At 42.7% G+C, this 22,283-nt stretch overlaps 1 protein-coding gene, 1 non-coding gene and 1 pseudogene across 2 annotated transcripts; 1 reads left to right on the plus strand and 2 right to left on the minus strand.

The window, feature by feature from the left end:
• Positions 1 to 1,456: 1,456 nt before the first annotated feature.
• On the minus strand, positions 1,457 to 1,528 carry Trnaa-ugc (transfer RNA alanine (anticodon UGC)). The gene has a single exon. It is a non-coding gene; the product is annotated as a tRNA-Ala (tRNA).
• Positions 1,529 to 6,274: 4,746 nt separating this feature from the next.
• On the minus strand, positions 6,275 to 7,492 carry LOC113185174 (melanoma-associated antigen 10-like). Its single transcript, XM_026392194.1, has 2 exons — positions 7,298 to 7,492; positions 6,275 to 7,171 (listed from the first exon to the last, which is right to left on the minus strand). The coding sequence occupies exons 1-2, from the start codon at positions 7,490 to 7,492 to the stop codon at positions 6,275 to 6,277; spliced, it is 1,092 nt and encodes a 363-aa protein (XP_026247979.1).
• LOC113185175 (E3 ubiquitin-protein ligase RNF115-like) lies at positions 7,491 to 21,915 on the plus strand (annotated as a pseudogene).
• The last annotated feature ends 368 nt before the right edge of the window (positions 21,916 to 22,283 follow it).

A 22,283-nucleotide genomic window follows, 5' to 3' on the forward strand; every position in this document is an offset into this window, starting at 1 on the left:
CCTACATGGAAGAAACTTAAAGTACTGTGACTGCTCACTTAACTTCAGAATTCCCATGGGAAACTACCACACAGAGTATAGACACCAGTATCTTGTCCTTGGGCTCAAACATCACCTTCAATGTGGGAATGTTCTCAACCATGATACATGATAGTTCTTGTTTTGCACCCCCCCCATCTCATTAGTTCTACAAGGAAGCAAGCCATCTTCATCTACCCTGCCAATGTCTGCACTTTGTCCAATCCTCTATCCCAGATAGTATCTGGTGGCAACATAGGTCAGCAGTCATAGCCACAGCACAAATGCCCTCTAGAGTGCCAATGGCTCAGAATCCAAGGGAGATGGTCTGAGGTGGGTACACTATCTGGATCATTTTACAAGGCATGTTGGACCCCAGCCCTTTATCTGCATGAGGTAACTAGCCCCAGGCCATTCCCCCCACACCAATTCATCCCCTTTCCTTGAGCTGCACACTCCCTTCCACTGCTCGCTGGTGTTCCTGCCTATCTCAACTGCCCGCTGTCAGTCACTCCCACCACTTACTCACACAGCCCCAGCCTCTAGGGAGGAGGTCTACCATGGAGGAGAGCATAGAGCCTCCAGCAGGCATCGAGACAGCTCCAGGCCTTGGACACTGATCATTGTGCCCTGGACCACTAGTGTGGTCAAGAGAGGTGGCTCACACAATGGTGTGGGAGACCCAGCCATTCTCCTTCTGACAGGACATGGGGTGACTCTAAGGCAGGGTGTGGCGTCTGGCATGCTACTGGTCTGCACCTTCAGTTGACCTGCCTACTCAGACCACACTGAAGCTTCAGCTGGTATTGATGATTCAGGAATTCCCCAAGCCCATCTTTGTAAGTTGTCCTGGGCCTGCACCCTCCCCACCCAGATTCCCCACCGTCTCTCTTTCTGGACCCTTCTCCCTCCTATACTAACTATTGGATTCAGAGCTCTGAGTGACAGCTGGCCTTGGGCTCTCTGCATTGGCTTTTCTTGGGGTTTAGCTTACATACTATGGCAATTGCTCTCCTCTGCATCCTTCCGAAGCCTCTCATTAGTGGAGGATGTCCATTCTGGTCGTATACCCTTGTTCTTAAATATTCTGACCAAATCCTTGCTTCCCTGCTTATAAAGGGGAAATGTGTGGTTGATATTTCAGAATTTTAAATTATGCCATTGAAAGAATCCAATTATTCTGTATATCATTACATAAATCCAGCTTTATAGAGACAAGTGATTTTCTACTTAATGCAGTGAAAAAATAGGAAACACAAGTAAAATAACAGTGACATAACATTTTTCACCTATAATTTTGACTAAAATTAAAGATTGATAAAATGTGAAAATGTAGTATATTCAAAAACAGTATTTTTTTTTTTTTTGTATCAGGGACTGAACCCAGGGGCACTTAACCACTGAGCCACACTCGCAGCCCCCCCCCCTTTTTTTCTTTTGGTGGTGCTGGGAATTGAACCCAGGACCTTGTGCATGCAAGGCAAACACTCTACCAATTGAGCTATATTCCAAGCCCCCATTCCCAGCCCTCTTTTGTTTTTTATTTTGAGACAAGTTCTCACCAAGTTGCTTAGGGCCTAAGTTGCTGAGGCTGGCTTTGAACTTGTGATCCTTCTGCCTCAGCTTCCAAACCACTGGAAATACAAGCATGTGCCTCTGCACCCAGCCATATACAGAATCTTTTAAAAAATATATATACTGTTATGGCCTTTTAAGAATAAATTTTTGCCAATTGTCTATAAAAAATACATAAGATATTCATGTCTTTTGCACTTAAAAAAACTTCTGTATTTATGTCTTTCTCATAGGAAAACATACTTTTTTTCAAGAACTCATGTTCAAATATGTTAATTTGAGTTCTATTAATCATAGCAACAAACAGGAAACAATGTATGCATCCATCAGGATAGTGTTTAACCACAGCACACAAATACTTCAGAATTCTAGGGGGTAGTTATAAAAGTGAAGTAGATCTATATGTGCTGTCATGGAGAGATCTTGCACTCACTTTACTAAGTGACAAATTTAAGTGCAAGGTCAATATGTATATTATTACCAATTATGTGGAAAGAAGTATATTTTTATAATACATAAATTTATGGAACATCCTAGAATAAGCTTTAAAATGATACACACCAGAAAAAAATGTAGTTACCTCCAAGGAGGATGTTGAATTCTGGAGGAACTTTAAAGGAGAAAATGTTGATTGATTTGTATTTTCAGAATTTTTTGAAAACAAGACTATATAAACTTCTACCTTTTAAGTAAAATACTTAAGCCTAAAAACAGAAATAGAAGGCATATATTAATGAGTTTAAGTAACTGTGCCAGCTAATGCAAAAGACAAACCCTGATATTTGAATGGTTTAACACAGAAGTTTATTTTTTTGTGTTCATAAATTGTGATATTGGTTGACAGGGACTTCTGCTGTCAGTACACCCAGGGACTCAGGATGCTTCCACGTTTAGCTCTTCCATTTCCACATGGGGTCACCATGTTTGCTACTGAATGGAAGAAGCAGCATGAAACAGCAAACTGGAAAAAGAGGAAGATAGCATGTGGATGGACACTTTTAGTTTCTACCACAGGCTGTCAAAATAGTAGGTGCTCAATAAAATGCCATTATTATAATTTGTTATGACATTAACCATCTATATTTGGGGGGAAGTTTCTAAAAAGACAAAAATTTATCTTTAAATTCATCAACTTTTCCAAGAACCTCCTATGTCACAGGTGCTTTCCCATGTAAGATCATACTCGGTTCTCAGACTCCTAAAAACCTTAGCAGGTAGAATGCACCCTTCTGCACTCAATAGTATTATTCTACACAGCTCCCTGAAATAACCTGTATAATCTCACTAAGCTGAAAGCATTTTCCTTCCTTATGACACATGGCCAAAATGTTAACTTAAGAGTCTTTCCTACCTTCCACGTAAGTGAACACTACAAATGCATTTTTAGGTGCCTTTTGAAAAACTGCAAACTAGGATTTTCCCGTTATGCAGGCACAGACAAGGGGAGTTGGAAGAATGGTTGTCTCAGTCAGTTCAGGCTGCTGTTAAGATTGCTTTGGTTGAATTACTTAAAAATCAGAAATACATTTCTTATTGTTCTGAAAGCTGGCAAGTCCAAGATCAAGGTGCCAGCAGATTAATGTTTGCTGAGGGCTCCCTTTCTGATTCACAGATGGCCATCTTCTCACTATACCTCACATAGTGGTGGAGGGGAAAGAAAAAAAGCTCTAGTCTCTTTCTCTTCTTATACTGACACTAATCCCATCACGGGGCTTCACTCTCATGACCACATCTAGACCTATTTAATTTCAAAAGGTCCTACCTCCTGATACCATCATATTGTGGTTTAGTTTCAACATATGAATTTGAGAAGGGGGACACAAACATGTAGTTCAGAACAATGGTTATTTTTGCTAAGAAGTCATTGTTTGCCTCCTAGAAGGACCCCAGGATTTTAAGGATTCAGGCTCTGCACATAAGTGGCTAATTTCAAAAAGGGTATCCCATTAAGATTCTACTTGAAGTACCAGACTGGTTTAAAAAAAAATCTATATAATTTCTGGATCACAAACCAATAAGCAGTACTTAATATGCCAAATCAGATTCTACTCACAGGCCCATTTGGAAGACACTTGGAGAAGGCGTTAAACATTTTTGGAGAGCCCAACTACTATGTTTATATGAACCACCTCTCTGCAGTCAACCCTGGAAGGATCAGGGGAGTATGCTCTTTCTTCCTCCTGAGGTGAGTTGGGGTATCTCTGGGAAGTAAGGTCTTGATCTGAAAGGACAATGTCAGATCAGCAGGGGGTGGCTCAGGCACTGTTGGGAATAAGGATGAACACAATGAAGGATGACTGAGGATAGCCTCACAGGTCTTCTTTGATATAAAGAGAGCCACTAAGAACAGAACAGGAAGGAAGAGCATGAGGAAAAGACTAACAGTAAACAAAGACGAATGGGGGGAGAGAAAGGGAGAGAGAAGGGAAAGCATGTGGAAATGGTAGGAGACCTTCAATGATACACAAAATTATAAGAGGTTGTGAGGGGCAAGGGGGAGGAAAAAAAAGTGGGGAGAGAATTGAACAACAGCAGAGGAGGTAGAGAGGGAAGATGGGAGGGGAGGGGAGGGGAGGGAGGATAGTAGGGGATAGGAAAAGTAGCAAAATACAACAGTCACTAATATGCCATTATGTAAAAATGTGAGTGTGTAACCGATGTGATTCTGCAATTTGTATTTGGGGTAAAAATGGGAGTTCAAAACCCAATTGAGTCAAATGTATGAAAGATGATATATCATGAGCTCTGTTTTGAATAATCAATAAAAAAAAAGAATAGATGAGACCTACTCCTAGGCAGAAATGGCTGCTTGTGGCGTCTCTTCATTTTTGTCTTGAGAGTCTGAGAAGTGAAGGTTTGAGAAGCCCTGGCTTCTGGAGATTTTTAAGACTGCTGGAACATATATGGTTTAAGTAAAATACTTGGCACAGTACCTAGCATATGTTTGATATTAAATGAATGGCAGTTATTTTAAATATCATTTTGACTCCAGAACCTACCATCCTCTCCTCTAGGGTTTTGTTGTTATTATCCAGGACATCTCAGAAAACATGCAGCTGACCAGGAGAAAAAAATATCAAATCAGTCAAAAATGCAGATTCTCAAATAAAAGTCATTAAGTTTTCCCTCTTAGAACATTATGTTAATTTGGGTGTGAGTCAGTTTTCCCCAGCTGATACAATTCAAAGAACCTACAATTAAGTCAAATACCAACTCTTTCCTTCTCGCCCAGCTTCTCATCATCTCAAAAATACTTTTATTAGTTTCACTGCCACCAAATACTAGCCCTTGCTTACACCTGGCCAAATTGAAATCAAGATAATCTGCCTTTTTTTTTTTTTTTTTGGTAGTGGCGATTGAACTCAGGGGCACTTGACCATTGAGCCACCTCCCCAGCCATATTTTGTATTTTATTTAGAGACAGGGTCTCACTGATTTGCTTAGTGCTTTGCTGTTACTGAGGCTGGCTTTGAACTTGCAAACCTCCTGGATTACAAGTGTCCGCTTCATTTCATTTTTTTTTAAAGAGAGAGAGAGAGAGAGAGAGAGAGAGAGAGAGAGAGAGAGAGAGAGAGAATGAGAATTTTTTTAATATTTATTTTTTAGTTCTCGGCGGACACAACATCTTTGTTGGTATGTGGTGCTGAGGATCGAACCCGGGCCGCACGCATGCCAGGTGAGCGCGCTACCGCTGAGCCACATCCCCAGCCCTCAGTTTCATTTTTAATGGAGTGTACTCTGGTTATCCCAGGCCAGGGAAGAATGCCATCCTGGTGGCTTCTAAGAACCTTCTCAAGGGAGTACCACCCTATTTCCCAGGAAATTCTTGCAGCTATTTTGTACAGAACACTTAGTTCATGCAGAGTTCGCGTGCACTGGGACAAGTGCACAAGACACCTTCCATACCTGGCCCAAGTGGAGATTACTCTCTTGTTTAGCCATTATCCAAAAGGAACTGCTCTGATCAGTTTTCCATTCCAGGCTTTTCTCTCACACTGTCCAAGTATCTAGCCCCTGCCACCACCCAGCTTAGCCTAAACTCCCACAGAAAGAATTAGAATTTCTCAAATCCCCAAACTGCCTGGGCTCAGGGCATTTACACTTGACTGCTGGCAACTGGAGTCTCACTTCGTTGTTTGTTCATTCTTTTACTTGTTCCTTACAGACATCTCACTACATTCCTGATTCGGTGACTCTACCATTCTTGTGGGTAGAGATGTGTCTCTCTTACCTAAGGATTCTCCCTATTAGCACAATTTCTTCCAAAAAGAAAATAATCTAGAAATATTTGGCAAACAAAAGTCAGAAAGCAGAGACCTTAATTCATTAAGATTTAATGATATTTTTCATACTTTCTTGAATAAGCCAAGCAAATCCAAGTTCACTGCATTTAATTTTACAGAATAGTCTAAAAGAGTTAAAGGAATAAAAAAATTAACTGCATATTTTTTCTCAAAATGTGATAAACAGCAATGTGTGACCAATGTCACTCAAACTAGATTTTAAGCTAGTTATTCTAACAGAAACAGCATTTGAAAAGTACTCCCCCCAAAAGATAGTAACTGTCACCATACAGAACAGGAACAGAAAATTACACACTGTGTTCTCCCGAACATGACCCTGACCCTCCTCTACTTGGAATTTTAATTGCCTTCTTCAAAAACAGAGTAGAGAATCTGCCTCATTCTTCACTAGGGGCAGGAGATTCTGCTGACCAATTCTGGGCAATGAACAAGGCTGAACTATCATCCACAGGACCAATTCTGGCCTGGGCTCTCTCTTCCTCCTCTCTCAAAGCCTCCTCATACCAGCTAGAGAAGGAAACGGGGTCACTTCCTTTGACCTTGGCCAAAAATTCTAAAACTTTCATCTTGGTGGTTTCAGCTTTAGCTCTTGGACCCCACAGGAACTCATAGTATGGAGGATCACTATTGGGCACCCGCCGGTACTCTAAGTAATTTTCCTGCACCAAATCTCTAGTGATGAACTTCCTGGGCTCCCCGTATATGAAATGCTCCTTCCCATCATACACTCCCATCATATTCAGGAATTCCCAGATGTTTTCCTCAGAGGCACAGTTCCCCTCTATGAATATTACACCCAAAATAATTATCAGGAAGCCATTTTTAGGCATGCTCTGGCCATTAGTCAGTATCTCATCATAGGTGAGGTCGAGTGAGTTTACAAGGGCATAGAGGTGGCTGGCGGTGTCTGTTTCCTTCACATCAATACCAAAAATCACTTCCAAGCACTTAGTAGCCTTCTTGAAGATCACAGGAAATTGGTGCTTATACTCTTTGGTCACAACTCTGAGCATTTCCACTTTTGTGATGGGCTCCTTCAGTCGATACTTCAGAATCAGGATATGCACCAAATCAGTCACCTTCTCCTCAAGCGGGTCTCTGGGCGAGGATTCAGTATCCATTGAAGACTGAAAGGTTCTTGAACTCTCTTCTTGGCTGCTGAACTCTTCATCTAACTTGTTCCATGAAGTCGGGGAGGAGTACGAGATCTGAGTGTTGGGAGAGGTGTTGGGAGAAGTCTTGGGAGAACTCTGAGGAGTACTTGGGGGAGTAGTCTGGGGAGAACTCTGGGGAGTACTTGGGGGAGTACTCTGGGGAGAACTCTGGGGAGAATTATGCATTGCAGCAACAGGCTCCTCCTCCTCTGGGGTATCCAAAATCAGAGAAGAGGAAGAGGAGACAGAGGAAGAAGAAGAGGAGGGTGAAGGAGGAGAGGAGGAGGGGTAGGACAAGTTTAAAGAGGAAGATGAAGTGGAGGAGGTATCATCTTCCTCCTCAGCTGTGAAAGCCTGTGCAATCATCAAGTCCTGTATATCAAATGGGTTCTGGAAGTCTTGCTCAAGGGTGAGGCGTGGACGTTTTGGAAAGCGAGGCATGATGATTATTGTTGGAAGCAGCAGGTAAGAGTGTGAGCAGAAGTGTAGTGATAGGATCCCACAAGCCTGAGGGTAAGAGAGACAGTGAGTGTCTCAGGGGGGAAAACTCACCTGTGATGGCTCTAATAAAAGCTCACTTACAAGTCTTGTCTTTAGGTGATGTCCTAGAGTTTCACAGGTCTGTGGTCTTTCTGGTTGGCTTGTACCTTAGGAACCTGTAGGAGGACATGAAAACCTACTCAGGGTACAGTCAACTAGAAGAGTGTGAGGTTCCAGGGCTGACAGTAGGATACATGGGGTAAGTGCCATGGGTTCCCCCTCTGTTAGGGGTGTGTAGGGCCTCAGGGAACCTCACCTTGGCTCCTGACACTTCCTAAGCCTCTTTTGCTCTTTGATCTGAGGGCATGTGACTCAGACCAAGGCCCTCATCACTGGTTCCTGGTACCTCTGTAAGAGGAACTAGAGGTAGGGGGCTTCCCAGCTAAAGACTACAAGCATAGCCCTAAGCTCTACAGAGCTGACAAGTGGGGTCAGAGTCTGTGAGTCTCCACATTCTGGGGTGGATGGTCCCCTCACTTTCCCCCTTGCAAGGCCTAGATTCTCCCCCTTCACTGGACTTTAGCAAAACTCTCAGAACAAGATCTCATATTCTGGAACTAAGAGAAGGAAATGAGGTAGCACTACCTCCAATCACACCCATCCAGAGTCTCCCTGAGGTGACAGAAAGGGCCGGCCAAACTTTGTTAGGATCCCATCTCTCTTAGGTGTGAGGTATCCTCATTCCTTACACTGATGCCTGTCAGGGCCCAGGACTCTTTCCTCTGCTTACCCTTATCTCCCTCTCAGAAAAAGTCCTCAATTCTTTGAGATCATGAAGATGGAACTTCAGCACATCTGGCTAGTAGGCTTTGGGCTTCCAAGAGCTGTCAGCATAGGCAACGTAGCACTGGGTACGTCTTCAGTCCTACAAAGGGACATTGTGCCCTCAGTCCTCACTCAGGGTCCTTACCTTAAATCCTGGCAGTCTAGAACTCTTCCCTCTGCTAGCCTGATGTGGCTCCCTCTCAGATGGTCCCCTCCTCAGAACATGATCTTCACTTCCCTGAGAACATAGACAGAAGTGAAGAAGCACAATATCTGGCCACCTCTGCCTGGGTCTTACAGCACAGCACTGCCAGCAGAGGCCAGACCCTGTGTGTTATGCAGTAGGGATCCCCTTGGTCTTGCCTCATGGTATTCATTTTTACTCCTTAAAGAGTTGGGACCCAGCCTTTTTGAACTGACGTCCCACTTAGACCACACGATCCCACTTCTCTGAGCCATCTATCCTACTCTTGGAGGGAGTGAAGGCACAGCACACCTTACGTACCCTGCCTAGGTCCTCCCATGGCTGAGAACAGGACATAGCTAGACTCTGCAGGGTCCTATTTTTCTGGGGCAGGAGGCATTTTGGTACTCACCAGGGTCCTTACCTTGACACCAAATGGAGCCTGGGACTCCTCCCTCTGCTGACCTGCAGTCACACCCTTAGGCCAAGGCTCTCACTTCTCTGAGACTAATCTTAAGACAGAAATGAAGAGATGCCACAAGCAGCCATTTCTGCCCATGGTTAGGTCCCATCTACTCTACTGTGGGGTTATCATATCTTCAGCCATCCTTTATGGTATTCATCCTTATTCCCAACAGGGCCTGAGCCAACCCCTACTCACACGAAATTATCCTTTCAGATCAAGACCTCAATTCCCAGAGGTACCCGCACTTACCTCATGAAGGAAGTGAGAGCACACCATATCTGGCCAATCCTTCCAGAGTTGATAGCAGGAACATAATGGGAGTTTCTGCAGAGCCCCTTGTTTCTGGTTTTGGGGGGGGGTACCATTATTCCTCCTTCAATGTCTTTACCTTACCTTGTCTCTTAAAAGATCTTGGGACTTCTCCCTCTGCTGATGTCACACACCAAAACAGGGCTTTCACCTGCCTGGAATACTCCAGACAAAAGCAAGAAAGCACCAAATCAGTCACCCCTGCCCAAAGTCTATTGAGAGATTCATTTAGTCTTACCTCATGGTATTCATCTCTACTCTTAGCATGGTCCTTCCCACCCTGTGCTGACCTGAAGTCTCCCCTTCCAACTAAGACCTCACCATCCTGAAAAAAATCCAGTCCCTTGGCTTCTGGGAGCTTGTGATAGAAATGAGAGTTCATTTCATTTGGTTATCCTAGCTTTCATCCTCCCAGTGCTTAGAAGGTATAGCTAGACTCTGTAGTACAAATTCCTCTTTTTCAGGGGAGGATGGAGGGTGGAGTGTACCTTTAGTCCTCACCAATGGTGCCTTCTGCTTCTAAACTCAGGCCACAGCTATCAGACCAAGGTTTTCACCTCCAAGACTACCCCTAATCCTGCCAAAAGTAAAGAGGCGCCACATCCAATAGCCATGCCCCTGGTCCTCTAATATTGTCAGCAAGAGCAGAGATCTGAGTCTAGGGCTGACTGCAGAGGCAGGGGTGAGGTCCTCCTCATCTGTGGCAGGAACCTCTCCTCTCCCAGTGTCATCTTAATGCCTTGGAGGACCTGGGGCTTCTCCCTGTACGGACACTTGCTGAACCCCATGTAAAAGCACCCCCTCTTCAGAGTCCAAGGTAGAAGTCGGATACACCTCATCCGGGAACCTTGCCTGGGTTTACTGTGAGTCGCCCAGGGATGACTGCAGGCGCAAGGAAGAGGTCCCTGCCACACCTGTGGCAGGAACCTCTCCTCTCCTAATGCTTTGGAGGATCCGGGGGCTTCTTCCTCTACTGACACCTGCGGAGACCCTGCCTAAAAGCACCCTTTCTGATTCCAAGATGGAAGTCGGATATACCACATCCGGGAACCCTGCCTCGAGTTGGGGGGGGGGGATGAGGTCTGCCATGTTGGTGGCAGTAAATTCTCTTGTTCCTCCGCCATTTTAATGCCTTGCAGGGCCTGAGACGCCATTTTGCTGGCTAGAGTAAAGCCCACAAAAAGGTCTCTCCTCCCTTTCATCCCAAAAATGGAACTCAGGAAATACTTTATATGACCCCTGCCCAGAGCACCCCAGAGCTGATGGCATGGTGGAACTTGATCCCTCTTTCCTCCCTCTGCATCCTAGCCTCAAAGCTTGGCAAGACCTCAGACTACCTTCCTCTGCCAATGATAGTCCATACCCATCAGAGAAAGCGTCACCTCCCTCAGACTCCTGATATGGATATGGAAGCCTGAAACAGCACAACCCATTACTGTGCCTGAGGCTTCCCAGGGACAACTGCTCTGGCAGAGTGGGTCTGGAGCTCCCTATATCTGTGGGAGGAGGGGCCCTCAATCCTCCCTCGGGGTCATCCCCTTGATCATCGGCCAGCCCTGGGACTTCTCCTGTGCTGCCTATATGCAGCCCCCTCACAAAAAGCCTCACCTCCCTCAGACGCCTCATGTGAAAGCCAAGAAACCTTCTGAGCAGCGACACTGCCTGGGGCCTCCCAGGAGCAAACAAGGGGAGAAGGAGGGGCTGAGGCCTATTTTATGTGTGATGGGGGGGGCTCCTCTATGATGATTGGTCAGGACTAGGGCTCCTCCCTCTGTTGATCTGAGGCCACGCCCCTCAGAATCCCCCGGTGGAAGCCGGGAAACCTTGGAGTGGTGGGGAATGTAGGAGTGGCGACACCACCTGGAGCCTCCTAGGAACTACTGGAGGGATAGGGCGGGACTGAGGCCTGCCTTATCTGTGTGTGGAGGGGAGCCTCCTCTTTGATGATTGGCCAGGACTAGGGTTCCTCCCTCTGCTGATGAGGCCACGCCCCTCAGGATTCCCAGGTGGAAGCTGGGAAACCTGGGAGTGGTGGGAAACTTTGGAGTAGCGACACCACCTGGAGTCTCCTGGGAGCTACTGGAGGGATAGGGTGGGACTGAGGCCTGCTTTATCTGTGGGGAGGGGCTCCCCCTTGATGATTGGCCAGGACTAGGGCTCCTCCCTCTGCTGATCTGAGGCCACACCCTCAGAACCCCCAGGTGGAAGATGAAAAATAGCACGTATGGTGACTGAATGAGGCTTCCCGGGCTGACCCCAAGGGCCGGGTAGGATTGGTGTTCCTGCTAACTGTGGTGTGCCCTGTACCCCCTGCATCTCTTCCTCGCTTCTGGTTTCTTACCATATGCCTAGCAAGGTTGGGGACTCTACCTTCTGCTAATCTGAGCCCCCCCCCCCCATGAAGCTTCGGACTCTTAAAATTTTAGGAAATACTATATCCGGGAATCCTGTCTGAATCCTTCCCTAAATGACTGCAGGGAATAGGTATGACTAGGGAGCCCCCCTTCTGTGTCAGGTGGAAAACAGCCCTAGCTTAGGGCCCTTGCCTTGGCTCCTGGCACTGACTGGCCTGCCTCCAATGCTCCACCTGAGTGCACTGGTCTCAGAAATAAGTTCCTCCTGTTCCTGAGATGGGTAAGGTGAAAGTGAGGGAGCATCATAGGAGACCTCTATGTCCTAGAGCTTCCCAGGGTTGACATTTAAGGTAGGGTGGACCTGAGGCCTGTCATCTGCCTAATATTGTAGTGATGCCCTCAGCTCTTTCCGTGGTATTTATGTTTAATCTCACAAGCCCTGTGTCCCCTGCCCAGGTGATCTGTCCTTCAGACTGTGGTCCTCATTTCCCTGAGAAGCCTAGGAAAGGAACTATGCATAATTATCCTGACTGGGACCTCCCCAGGCTGACAGTATGAGCAGTTTTTTTTGTGAGTCTCCCATGATTCTTCCTTAGGGTCCTCCCTGTGATTCCTAGCAGGGCCTGAGGACTCTCCCCTCTCCTAACCTGAAGCCAGGGACCTCTAATGTCCCAGTGGGAAATCAGGGGATCTCACATCCAGCCACCATGCTCAGAGCCTCTCAGATAGAAAATCAGGTAGAAGGCTGGATTCTGTGTGGCCTCCCCTATCTAGGATGGGGTCTATTCAGACCTCCCTCAGGGTTCCCATCTTAAATGTCTGGCAGTGCCTGGCCTCTCCCCTCTTCTGACTACAGAACTAACAGGAGCAGGGCAGGGTTGGTCTCATTTCTTGTGGAATGAGAGGTCTTGTAAGTCCTTGGCAACCATCAGAGCCTGAAATCCTCCCTCTGCTAACTTGTGCCTGTTACCTTCAGACCAAAGCATCCACATTCTTGAGACTTCCAAGCTGGAAATGAGGGCGACTGCTCAGCCTGAAACCTCTGCTGTGAGTCTCCTGGAACAGACATCAACAGTAAGTGGGATTCTGTGGGATATCCTGTTCTGGGATGGGCAGACCCCTGGGTCCTCACTCTTGAGGATCCTTGTATTGCATCCTGGCTTCTAACTAAATACTCCCTGGAAAATTATCCCTCTGTGCCATCTCAGTATTTGCTGAATTGGAAGTTTTGTACAAAATGATTTCGAACTCCAGGCTATATGCTGGATGTGGAAGTAGTAGCACTCCTGACCTGACAAAGAAGTCCAACTTCCTTCACTAGTTACACTTAAACTTTGGAAACCTTTTGTTTTAAAAGATTTATTTTCTACCCAGAAGAGGCTGAGCATGGTGATTTGGGGAGGTCCTATCTCTTTTGAGCTTCTCTAATGTTACTGTTCAGTGCAATTTCATTTTTATAACCCTTATCCATAGTGAGAAAAATATTGTACATTTCTACCAAGCATATGTGTAAATCATACATATGTGTGCATCATGAAAAAATCGCTACCCTTACTATGTGTGATTCATTATGATAAATACTATTCCATTTCCAGGCTATTTATGTTGTATTAAAATAATATTTTTTAAAAATAGCTCTCATCAATTAAACAGCATTCACTGGTTATTAACAAAGATTCTTGGTGTCAGACTGCTTTTATCAACCCCTTTTTTTCTTGCTGTCCTGATATTACCATAGGGCTACTTGCATCTGTTGTCTGAGAGACTACCTCAGGTTTATGTAATGAACCAGGAACAGAGATTTTGAAACTTTGCTCCTACCTATCCTGTCACCTTGCCCTATATTGCTGGCTATGGACCCTCCCCACTTCACTTAAGCCCACAACTCCCTCACCCCAAATACAAGTTCAACACAGTCTTCAGTTTCCCATGAGGGTTTTCATGTTTTGTTGTTTAGATTATGTTGCAGATATTTTTTTTTCATTCCCTCTTTTGTCATTTTCAGGTTTGAATTGAGAACAGAAAATGGGATTTTTGGAGTCTGAGCTTGACTGTCATCTTCATGGCTATAAGTAAAGCACTACATCTGTGAATAAATTGATATCTTCATAATACTGTGTACCCCATCAATGAATAGGAAGTACTGCTGTGTTTATTTGGGACTAAATTTTTAAATCATATATATATATATATATATATATATATATATATATATTTAGTTGTTGATAGACCTTTTTTTTTAATTAATATGTGGTGCTGAGAATCGAACCCAGTACCTCACACATGCCAGGCAAGTGCACTACCACTAAGCCATAGCTCCAGCCCTGGGACTAAATTTATCTACATCTATCAGCAAACTTTATAATAAGTTTTGCAAGTATTTATTTAATATAATTTTTGGATATTGTTGTTCTTGTGATTAAGGTATTTTCTATTACATGTTCTAATGAGTTACTGCTTTTGTGTGGTAAGGCTGTTGATTTTGCTACAGTGACCTTATACTACCTGAAGTTTCTTATTCATTTCAGTATTCCATGTGCTGACTCCTTAAAATTTTCTACCTAGGTGATCATATTGTCACTGCTATGATCTGAATGTTTGTATCCCCCCAAAGTTCATGTTGAATTCCTAACCTCTCAGGCAATAGTATTAGGACATACAGCCTTTGGGAAGTGACTAAGTCATGAGGATGAAACCTTCATGATTGTATTAGTACTCTTATAAAAAACACCCTAGAAAACAAGCTGGCCCCTTTCAGCATATGAGCACACAGCAAGAAGGTGCTGTCTATGAACCAGGAAGTGGGCCCTCTCCAGAAATCAGATTCACTGGAGCCTTGATCTTGGGCATCCAAGCCTCCAGAACTGTGAGAAATAAATTTCTGATTTTTTAAAATTCTAATTTGTTATATATGAGAGCAGAATGCATTACAATTCATATTACACATATAGAGCACAATTTTTCATATCTCTGGTTGTACACAAAGTATATTCACACCATTCATGTCTTCATAGATGTACTTAGGGTAATGATGTCCATCTCATTCCATCATCTTTCCTACCCCCATGCCCCCTCCCTTCCCCTCTCACCCCTTTGCCCTATCTAGAGTTCATCTATTCCTCCCATGCTCCCCCTCCCAACCCCACTATGAATCAGACTCCTTATATCAGAGAAAACATTTGGCCTTTGTTTTAGTAGAATTGGCTAACTTCACTTAGCATTGTATTCTCCAATTCCGTACCTTTACCTGCAAATGCCATGGTTTTATTCTCTTTTATTACTGAGTAATATTCCATTGTGTGTATATATACCACATTTTCTTGATCCATTCATTTACTGAAGGGCATCTAGGTTGGTTCCACAGTTTAGCTATTGTGAATTGTGCTGCTATAAACATTGATGTGGCTGTGTCCCTATAGTATGCTGTTTTTAAGTCCTTTGGGTATAGACCGAGGAGTGGGATAGCTGGGTCAAAAGGTGGTACCATTCCCAGTTTTCCAAGGAATCTCCATACTGCTTTCCAAATTGGCTGCAACATTTTGCAGTCCCACCAGCAATGTATGAGTGTGCCTTTTTCCCCACATTCTCACCAACATTTACTATTGTTTGTCTTCATAATAGCTGCCATTCTGACTGGGGTGAGATGAAATCTTAGAGTAATTTTGATTTGCATTTCTCTAATTGCTAGAGATGTTGAACATGTTTTCATATATTTGTTGATTGATTTTATATCACCTTCTGAGAGGTGTCTGTTCATTTCCTTGGCCCATTTATTGATTTGGTTATTTGGGGTTTTTTTGGTGCTTAGCTTTTTGAATTCTTTATATATGCTAGAGATTAGTGGTCTATCTGGTGTGTAAGTGGTAAAAATTTGCTCCCAATGCTGTAGGCTCTCTATTCACCTCACTGATTATTTCTTTTGCTGAGAAGAAGCTTTATAGTTTGAATCCATCCAATTTATTAATTCTTGGTTTTAATTCTTACGCTATAGGAGTCTTATTAGAAATAGGGGCCTAATCCGATATGATGGAGATTTGGGCCTACTTTTTCTTCTATTAAATGCAGGATCTCTGGTTCAATTCCTAGGTCCTTGACCTATTTTGAGTTGAGTTTTATGCATGGTGAGAGATAGGGATTTAATTTCATTTTGTTGCATATAGATTCCCAATTTAACCAGCACCATTTGTTGAAGAGCCTATCTTTTCTCCAATGTACGTTTTTTGTGCCTTTCTCAAATATAAGATAACTGTAATTATGTGGGTTAGTCTCTGTGTCCTCTATTCTGTATCACTGGTCTACCAGTCTATTTTGGTACCAATACCATGCTGCTTTTGTTACTATTGCTCTGCAGAATAGTTTAAGATCTAGTATAGTGATGCCACCTGCTTCGCTCTTCCTGCTAAGGATTGCTTTAGCTATTCTGGGTCTCTTATTTTCCAGATGAATTTCATGACTGCTTTTTCTATTTCTACAAGGAATGTCGTTGGGATTTTGATTGGAATTGCATTAAATCTATATAATGCTTTTGGCAGTATGGTCATTTTAACAATATTAATTCTGCCTGTCCAAGAACAAGGGAGATCTTTCCATCTTCTAAGGTCTTCTTTGATTTCTTTCTTTAGGGTTCTGTAGTTTCAATTTCATTGATTTCAGCTCTGATTTTAATTATTTCCTGTCTTCTACTGCTTTTGGGGTTGATTTGTTCTTCTTTTTCTAGAGCTTTGAGATGTAATGTTAAGTCATTTATTTGTTGCTTGCTTCCTCAGTCCATGTGAGTGGTATAATTTTTCCCAACCTTTCACCTTCACCTTCAGTCTGTCAGTATCTTTTCCTATGAGATGAGTCTCTTGGAGGCAGCATATTATTGGGTCTTTTTAAAAATACAATCTGTAGTATATGTCTTTTGATTGGTGAGTTTAGGCCATTAACATTCAGGGTTATTATTGAGACATGGTTTGTATTCCCAGCCATTTTTGTTTATTTTTGGTATTTAACTTGACTTGGTTTCTCCTTTGATTTGTTTTTCCTTTAGTGTAATACCTCCCTTTGCTGATTTTCATTGTTGTTTTTCATTTCCTCCTCATGGAATATTTTGCCGAGGATGTTTTGTAGAGCAGCCTTTCTAGTTGTAAATTCCTTTAACTTTTGTTTATCATGGAAAGTTTTTATCTCATCATAAATCTAAGGCTTAATTTTGCTGGATATAAGATTCTTGGTTGATGGCTGGGGTTATGGCTCAGCGGTAGAGTGCTCGCCTCACATGTGCGAGACCCTGGGTTCGATCCTCAGCACCACATAAAAATAAATAAGTGAAATAAAGGTATCGTTTAAAAAAAATTCTTGATTGGCATCCATTTTCTTTCAGAGCTTGCTATATGTTGTTCCAGGATCTTCTAGCTGTCATGGTGTGGGCTGAAAAATTTGTATGCATCTTAATTGGTTTCCCCCTGTATGTAATCTGATTCCTTTTTCTTGTGGCTTTTAATATTCTCTCCTTATTCTGTGTGTTAGACATTTTCATTATAATGTGCCTTGATGTGGATCTGTTGTGATTTTGTACATTTGGGTTCATTTAAGCCTCCTGAATTTGGTTTTCCAGTTCATTTTTCATTTGGAAAATTTTCTGATATTATTTAATTAAATAGGTTGCTCATTCCTTTGGTTTGGAACTCTCTGCCTTCCTCTATTCCAATAACTCTTAAATTTGGTCTTTTTATGCTATACCATATTTCTTTAATGTTCTGTTCATGGTTTCTTACCATTTTCATTGTTTGGTCTACATTCTTTTCAAGATTATATATTTTTGTCTTCATTGTCTTCCAAGTGGTCTAATCTTTTGGTGATGCTGTCAATTGAACTTTTAATTTGGTTTATTGTTTTTTTTCATTTCAAGTATTTCTGGTGTTTTTTTTTTTAAAGAACCTTTGTCTCCATGTTGAAGTAATCTTTTGCATCCTGTATTTGTTTATGTAGCTCTCTGTCAAATGATCTTTTGCTGCCTGTATTTGCTCTCTCATATCATCCTTTAATTCACAGAATACGTTAATTATATACATTCTGAACTCCTTCTCTGTAATTTCTTCTGTGTGCTGGCCATGGATTCTAATAATGTGATATCTTGATTTGTTTGGGGCACTTTCTTCCTTTATCTTTTCATATTGCTTGTGTGTCTTCCCTTCTAGCTGTGTGGATCCAAGGTGTTACCATTTTTACCCTATAGGCTTATTGTGCCCCTGTAGGGATCCAATATCTCTCCTTTAAGGTGAAGGACAGTGTTAACAGATCCCAATATAAACAATATACACTCTAAAAACAAATGTTTGCTATTAAGACGTTTACAGTTTGATCACAATGTACACAAATGGTGAATTCAATTATTATGTACAATATACTCAGTAGGTTTGTAAAAAGGTTTACAATTTCTGATGGTGGACAGAGAACCAGGGGTGAGGAGTAGGATAATATGCTGAGGAGGTAGGAGGTGAGGATATAGAGTTAGTATATCTTGCAAAGTGTGAAAGAGAAATGTAAGGAGGAAGATTAGTAGCAGGAAAAGGGAGAGGATGTAATTTTGGGTAGACAAGTACGTGGGAAGTCAGTAAATTACATAAAACAAACACACATATAAAGAAACATTAAAAAATGTTAAAATAGTAGAAATTGATGGAAAAAAGATAAAAAAGAAAAAAGAATATACAACATAGTTGTAATATACTATTCAGATGTCCCAGTCCTCAAAATCCTAATTCATGCAGAGTACTTGGTTCCACATATGTTGGGGAGGTGAGGGCAGGAGAATAGCAAGGGAAAGGGAAAAAACATCTTGAAGGAAGAAACAGGGCTTTTTTTGGTTGGAGATCAGTATCTTTCCTGCTTCCCTTCCAATAGGTGGGTCGTCTGTTGTTAGCTGGTATCTCCGCCCTCGGGATGGTGAAGGTAACCAGGGTGTCACTGTGCCAGGGTAGTGGCTGCTGGTGAGAGAGGGGAGTTAGAAACTGGGTACCTGGCCAGACAGAGTTCCAAACTGGGAGTTGCCTCCACTGAAGATGGTGATGAAGGTGACCCAAGATGGAGGTGCCTTCTTTCGGTGATGGGGTGTCGGGTCGGAGAGCCGGGTGATCTGTTGGACGATGAATTCAGAGATGAGCTCTGTGGAGTGCAGTGTGTGGCTGTGGCTGACTTCAGAGCCTGTGTGAGGTTCCCAGATGCAGGCAAGCTATGGCACATAGGGGACTATCTCCACTGCTACAGAGTCCCAAGATGGCAGTGACCGGGGGTGCCCCATGTTGGTAGATGGGGGTCCACATGGGAGTGGTGGCCGGAGTTCCTGTGTGTGGGAAGTTGCTGGGTGCCCTGCGTGGGAGCAGTGACAGTGATATCTGTCAGGGTGCTCATGGTCCCACTTGGGTACCTGGTTATCCTGCGTGGGCAGTAATTGGGAGACCTACTATGATGCTGAGGCCTGGAGCCCTGGATGGGCACAGTAACCTGATTTCTGCATGGGAGCAGGAATATTGCTCTCAGAGAAGTAGATTCTCACTACTTGAGTTCCAGGTCATGGAGCGACACAGAATGCTGCCTCCCTCTGGCCCACCAGCTTGGATCCACCCCAAATTTCTGATTTTTATAAGCTACCCAATCTGTAATATTTTATTAGAGTAGCCTGAAAAGTCTAAGTCACCAGATATTATCTCTTTCGTTTCCATGGTAATACCTATTACTTATTTTGTACATATAGTCTGGCTTTGTGTTCCAGTACAGTTTTGGATAACATATATCAATATCTTCTCCTTGACTTTAACAGGAATTTTTTATTAACATGTAATAAATGTACATATGAATGGGTTACACTGTGAAATTTCAACACTGTCTATTAAGTAATCAGTATAATTAGCATTTCTCTCTCCATGTCATTTATTTTCAGAGGCTTCTAATGCCTCTCTTTTAGATCTTCATAAAAGATCATGTATTAGGTTATTGTGAATTGTAGTCATCCCACTGTGCTGCTGAACACCCAAACTTATTCCTTCTGTGTAACTGTACTTTGGTAGCATTATCCAACCTTTCTCTATCCTTCCTTCCCTTCTCTTCCCACCCTCTAGTAAACTTTTTGTTGGAATCCACGAATTAATTGTGGGCAAGTCTGAGCCATCTCTAAGCAGAGGTGAGCCCCTTAGAGAACTCTCAATATTATTTTATCGATCTGAGACTGCTTCATTGCTTTGACAAACATCCTGCTTAAAGAGAATTCTGTGATATTGCAGAATTTACTAGCTCAGATAGTCCTAGGTTCAAACACAACTCCCTGGAGGTAGAGAGAGACACCAGTACCCCAATTAGCCTTGTGGTCCAACTGTCTGGAGGAGGAAGAATTACTGCACAAGTGATAAGTCTCCAACCAGGCCAACTTCCCCACAGCCTCTGCTTCTTGTTTACCATGAAAAACTATTCCACACTATAAATTCCTTAACTATAAATAAGCATTCACAAGCTTTTTCCCTTGGTCTGAATCAGACCCATCAGGTCTCTTCCACCTGTCAAGACCCCTGCTTTAAACCTATTTTTCTGTGTCCTTTGTTTTTTCTTAATACTACTTTTCAGAATTTTAATTCCAGTTGGCCCACACCTCCTAGGGTTACTTACTCTGTCCCCATGCAGGCTGCAGGTGAGACTTCTTTTTTAACTTTCCACATATGAAGGAGAACACACAGTACTTACCTCTTTCTGTGTATGGTTTATTTCACTTAACACAGTATCCTCAAGTTCCATCTATTTTGCTGCAAATGAAAGGATTTCATTTTTATTTATGGCTGAATAGTATTCCATTGTGTATACATGCATATTTTCTTTATCCATTCACACATCAGTTAGCACCTCAGTTTTTGCTGTATCTTACCTATTGTGAATACCACCACAATAGGAGTACAGGCATCGTTTTGGCATGCTGATTTCATTACCCTTGCATATAAATGCAGAAAGGGGACACTTGGATCATATGGTAGATTTATTTTCAGATTTTTGACCAAACATTTAAGGAAGAACTAACATCATTTCTCTTAGAACTATTCCAACCTCATTCTACAAGAGCCACACTACTCTGTTATAGATACAATAACAAAGAAAACTGCAGAGCAATATCCTTGATGAACATAGGTACAAATAAAGTCTCAAGAAAATACTAGAAAATTGAGGGACTCTTTTTCCTACTTCTCTTAGGTGCTAGAAAGTGGGCAGCTGGGTCCCTGCCTAGGATGCCACCTCTCTGGGTCCTATGGACACTGGAGCTGCGGGATGCACCAAGGAGGTAGCAGTGGGAAGGTGGTGACCTGGTCAGGGACTGGCTGGCCACTCTCTCACACAGCTATGGCAGAGAGAAAATTGGTGGAGTTGGTGGAGGGTTCAGTGACTTGGGCAGACATGGGTGCCACTGTAGCCACACATGGGTTTTTAAGCCACTTTTGCAAGGGCAACTTCAGCCCCAAATTACTGTTTTTTTTTCAGGTGTTGGTAGCAGCTGGATAAAAAATAGCAAATCAACACATTTCACAGAGCTTTGAGGCCATTTGGATCACATGATGTTTTTCCAAGAGTTTAGATCATTTCTAAGTAGCAATCTACTGGACCGAGATAACAAAGCTAATGAGAAGGGTCACCAAACTCACACTGACTTCTTGGGACAAAGTCAGCCTTCAAGGCTGCCAATGACTCAGAGTTATAGGTCTCAAAGAAATACTCATCCTGGCAGATCTCTAGTTATTGAGGAAATAAAACAGATGCTTGCATGATTTTTGCAAATTCTGCAATTCGTGGATTCCCATACACTTTTTATTGGAGCAGGATACTGCACTTCAACCCTGGGAACTGTGCTTGGGGTCAAATAGTGTTTGATGCCATTGTAATTCAGCTTTTAGGGCAACTGGAAAACATACGGTCTCCCCTAGTCAATGAGGAAAAAATAATTTCATCTCTTCTAACAGTGATAGTAACTGAGTAAATGTTGATGTGGGTTTAGAATGTCTAGTATGCCAAGAAGATTACACAATTGAAAAAGAAGTCCAGTAGTTATAGCAATCACTTCTTCCACAGCAATTGTACTGTATCATGGGTAGAACTACATGACACATGTCCTGTATATGGAAAAAACTTAAATGGTAAGCATTCTACTCTGCAAACCCGGAGCTCTGAGGCTTCTGCAAGCAATAGATTTAGCAGTGACAGCCAACTACATGACGGATGGACTTACTGAAACTAAAGACCACACTTGAACCAGGCCTGTCTGTGATAGTCTTCTTACCATGGCTACAAATTGTATCAAAACAAACAAATCATAGATGGATTTGGGAATCACATAAGAAACTCCAACCCATAATGTTAATGCAATGAGTGTTTTTCTTCTCTAAGATAGTATCTACAGATGGAAAAAAAATACTAGCAAATTGAACCTAACAGCATATTACATAATCATTCACTGTGATCAAGTGGGATTTATCTCAGGGATGCAAGGATTGTTCCACATACACAAATCAATAAATATAATACATCACCTCAACAGAATAAAGGATAAAAATCATGTGATTATCTCAATTGATGCAGAAAAAGCATTCAATAAAATTC

This window comes from Urocitellus parryii, chromosome X, assembly GCF_045843805.1.
Source record: "Urocitellus parryii isolate mUroPar1 chromosome X, mUroPar1.hap1, whole genome shotgun sequence".
NCBI lineage: Eukaryota > Metazoa > Chordata > Mammalia > Rodentia > Sciuridae > Urocitellus > Urocitellus parryii.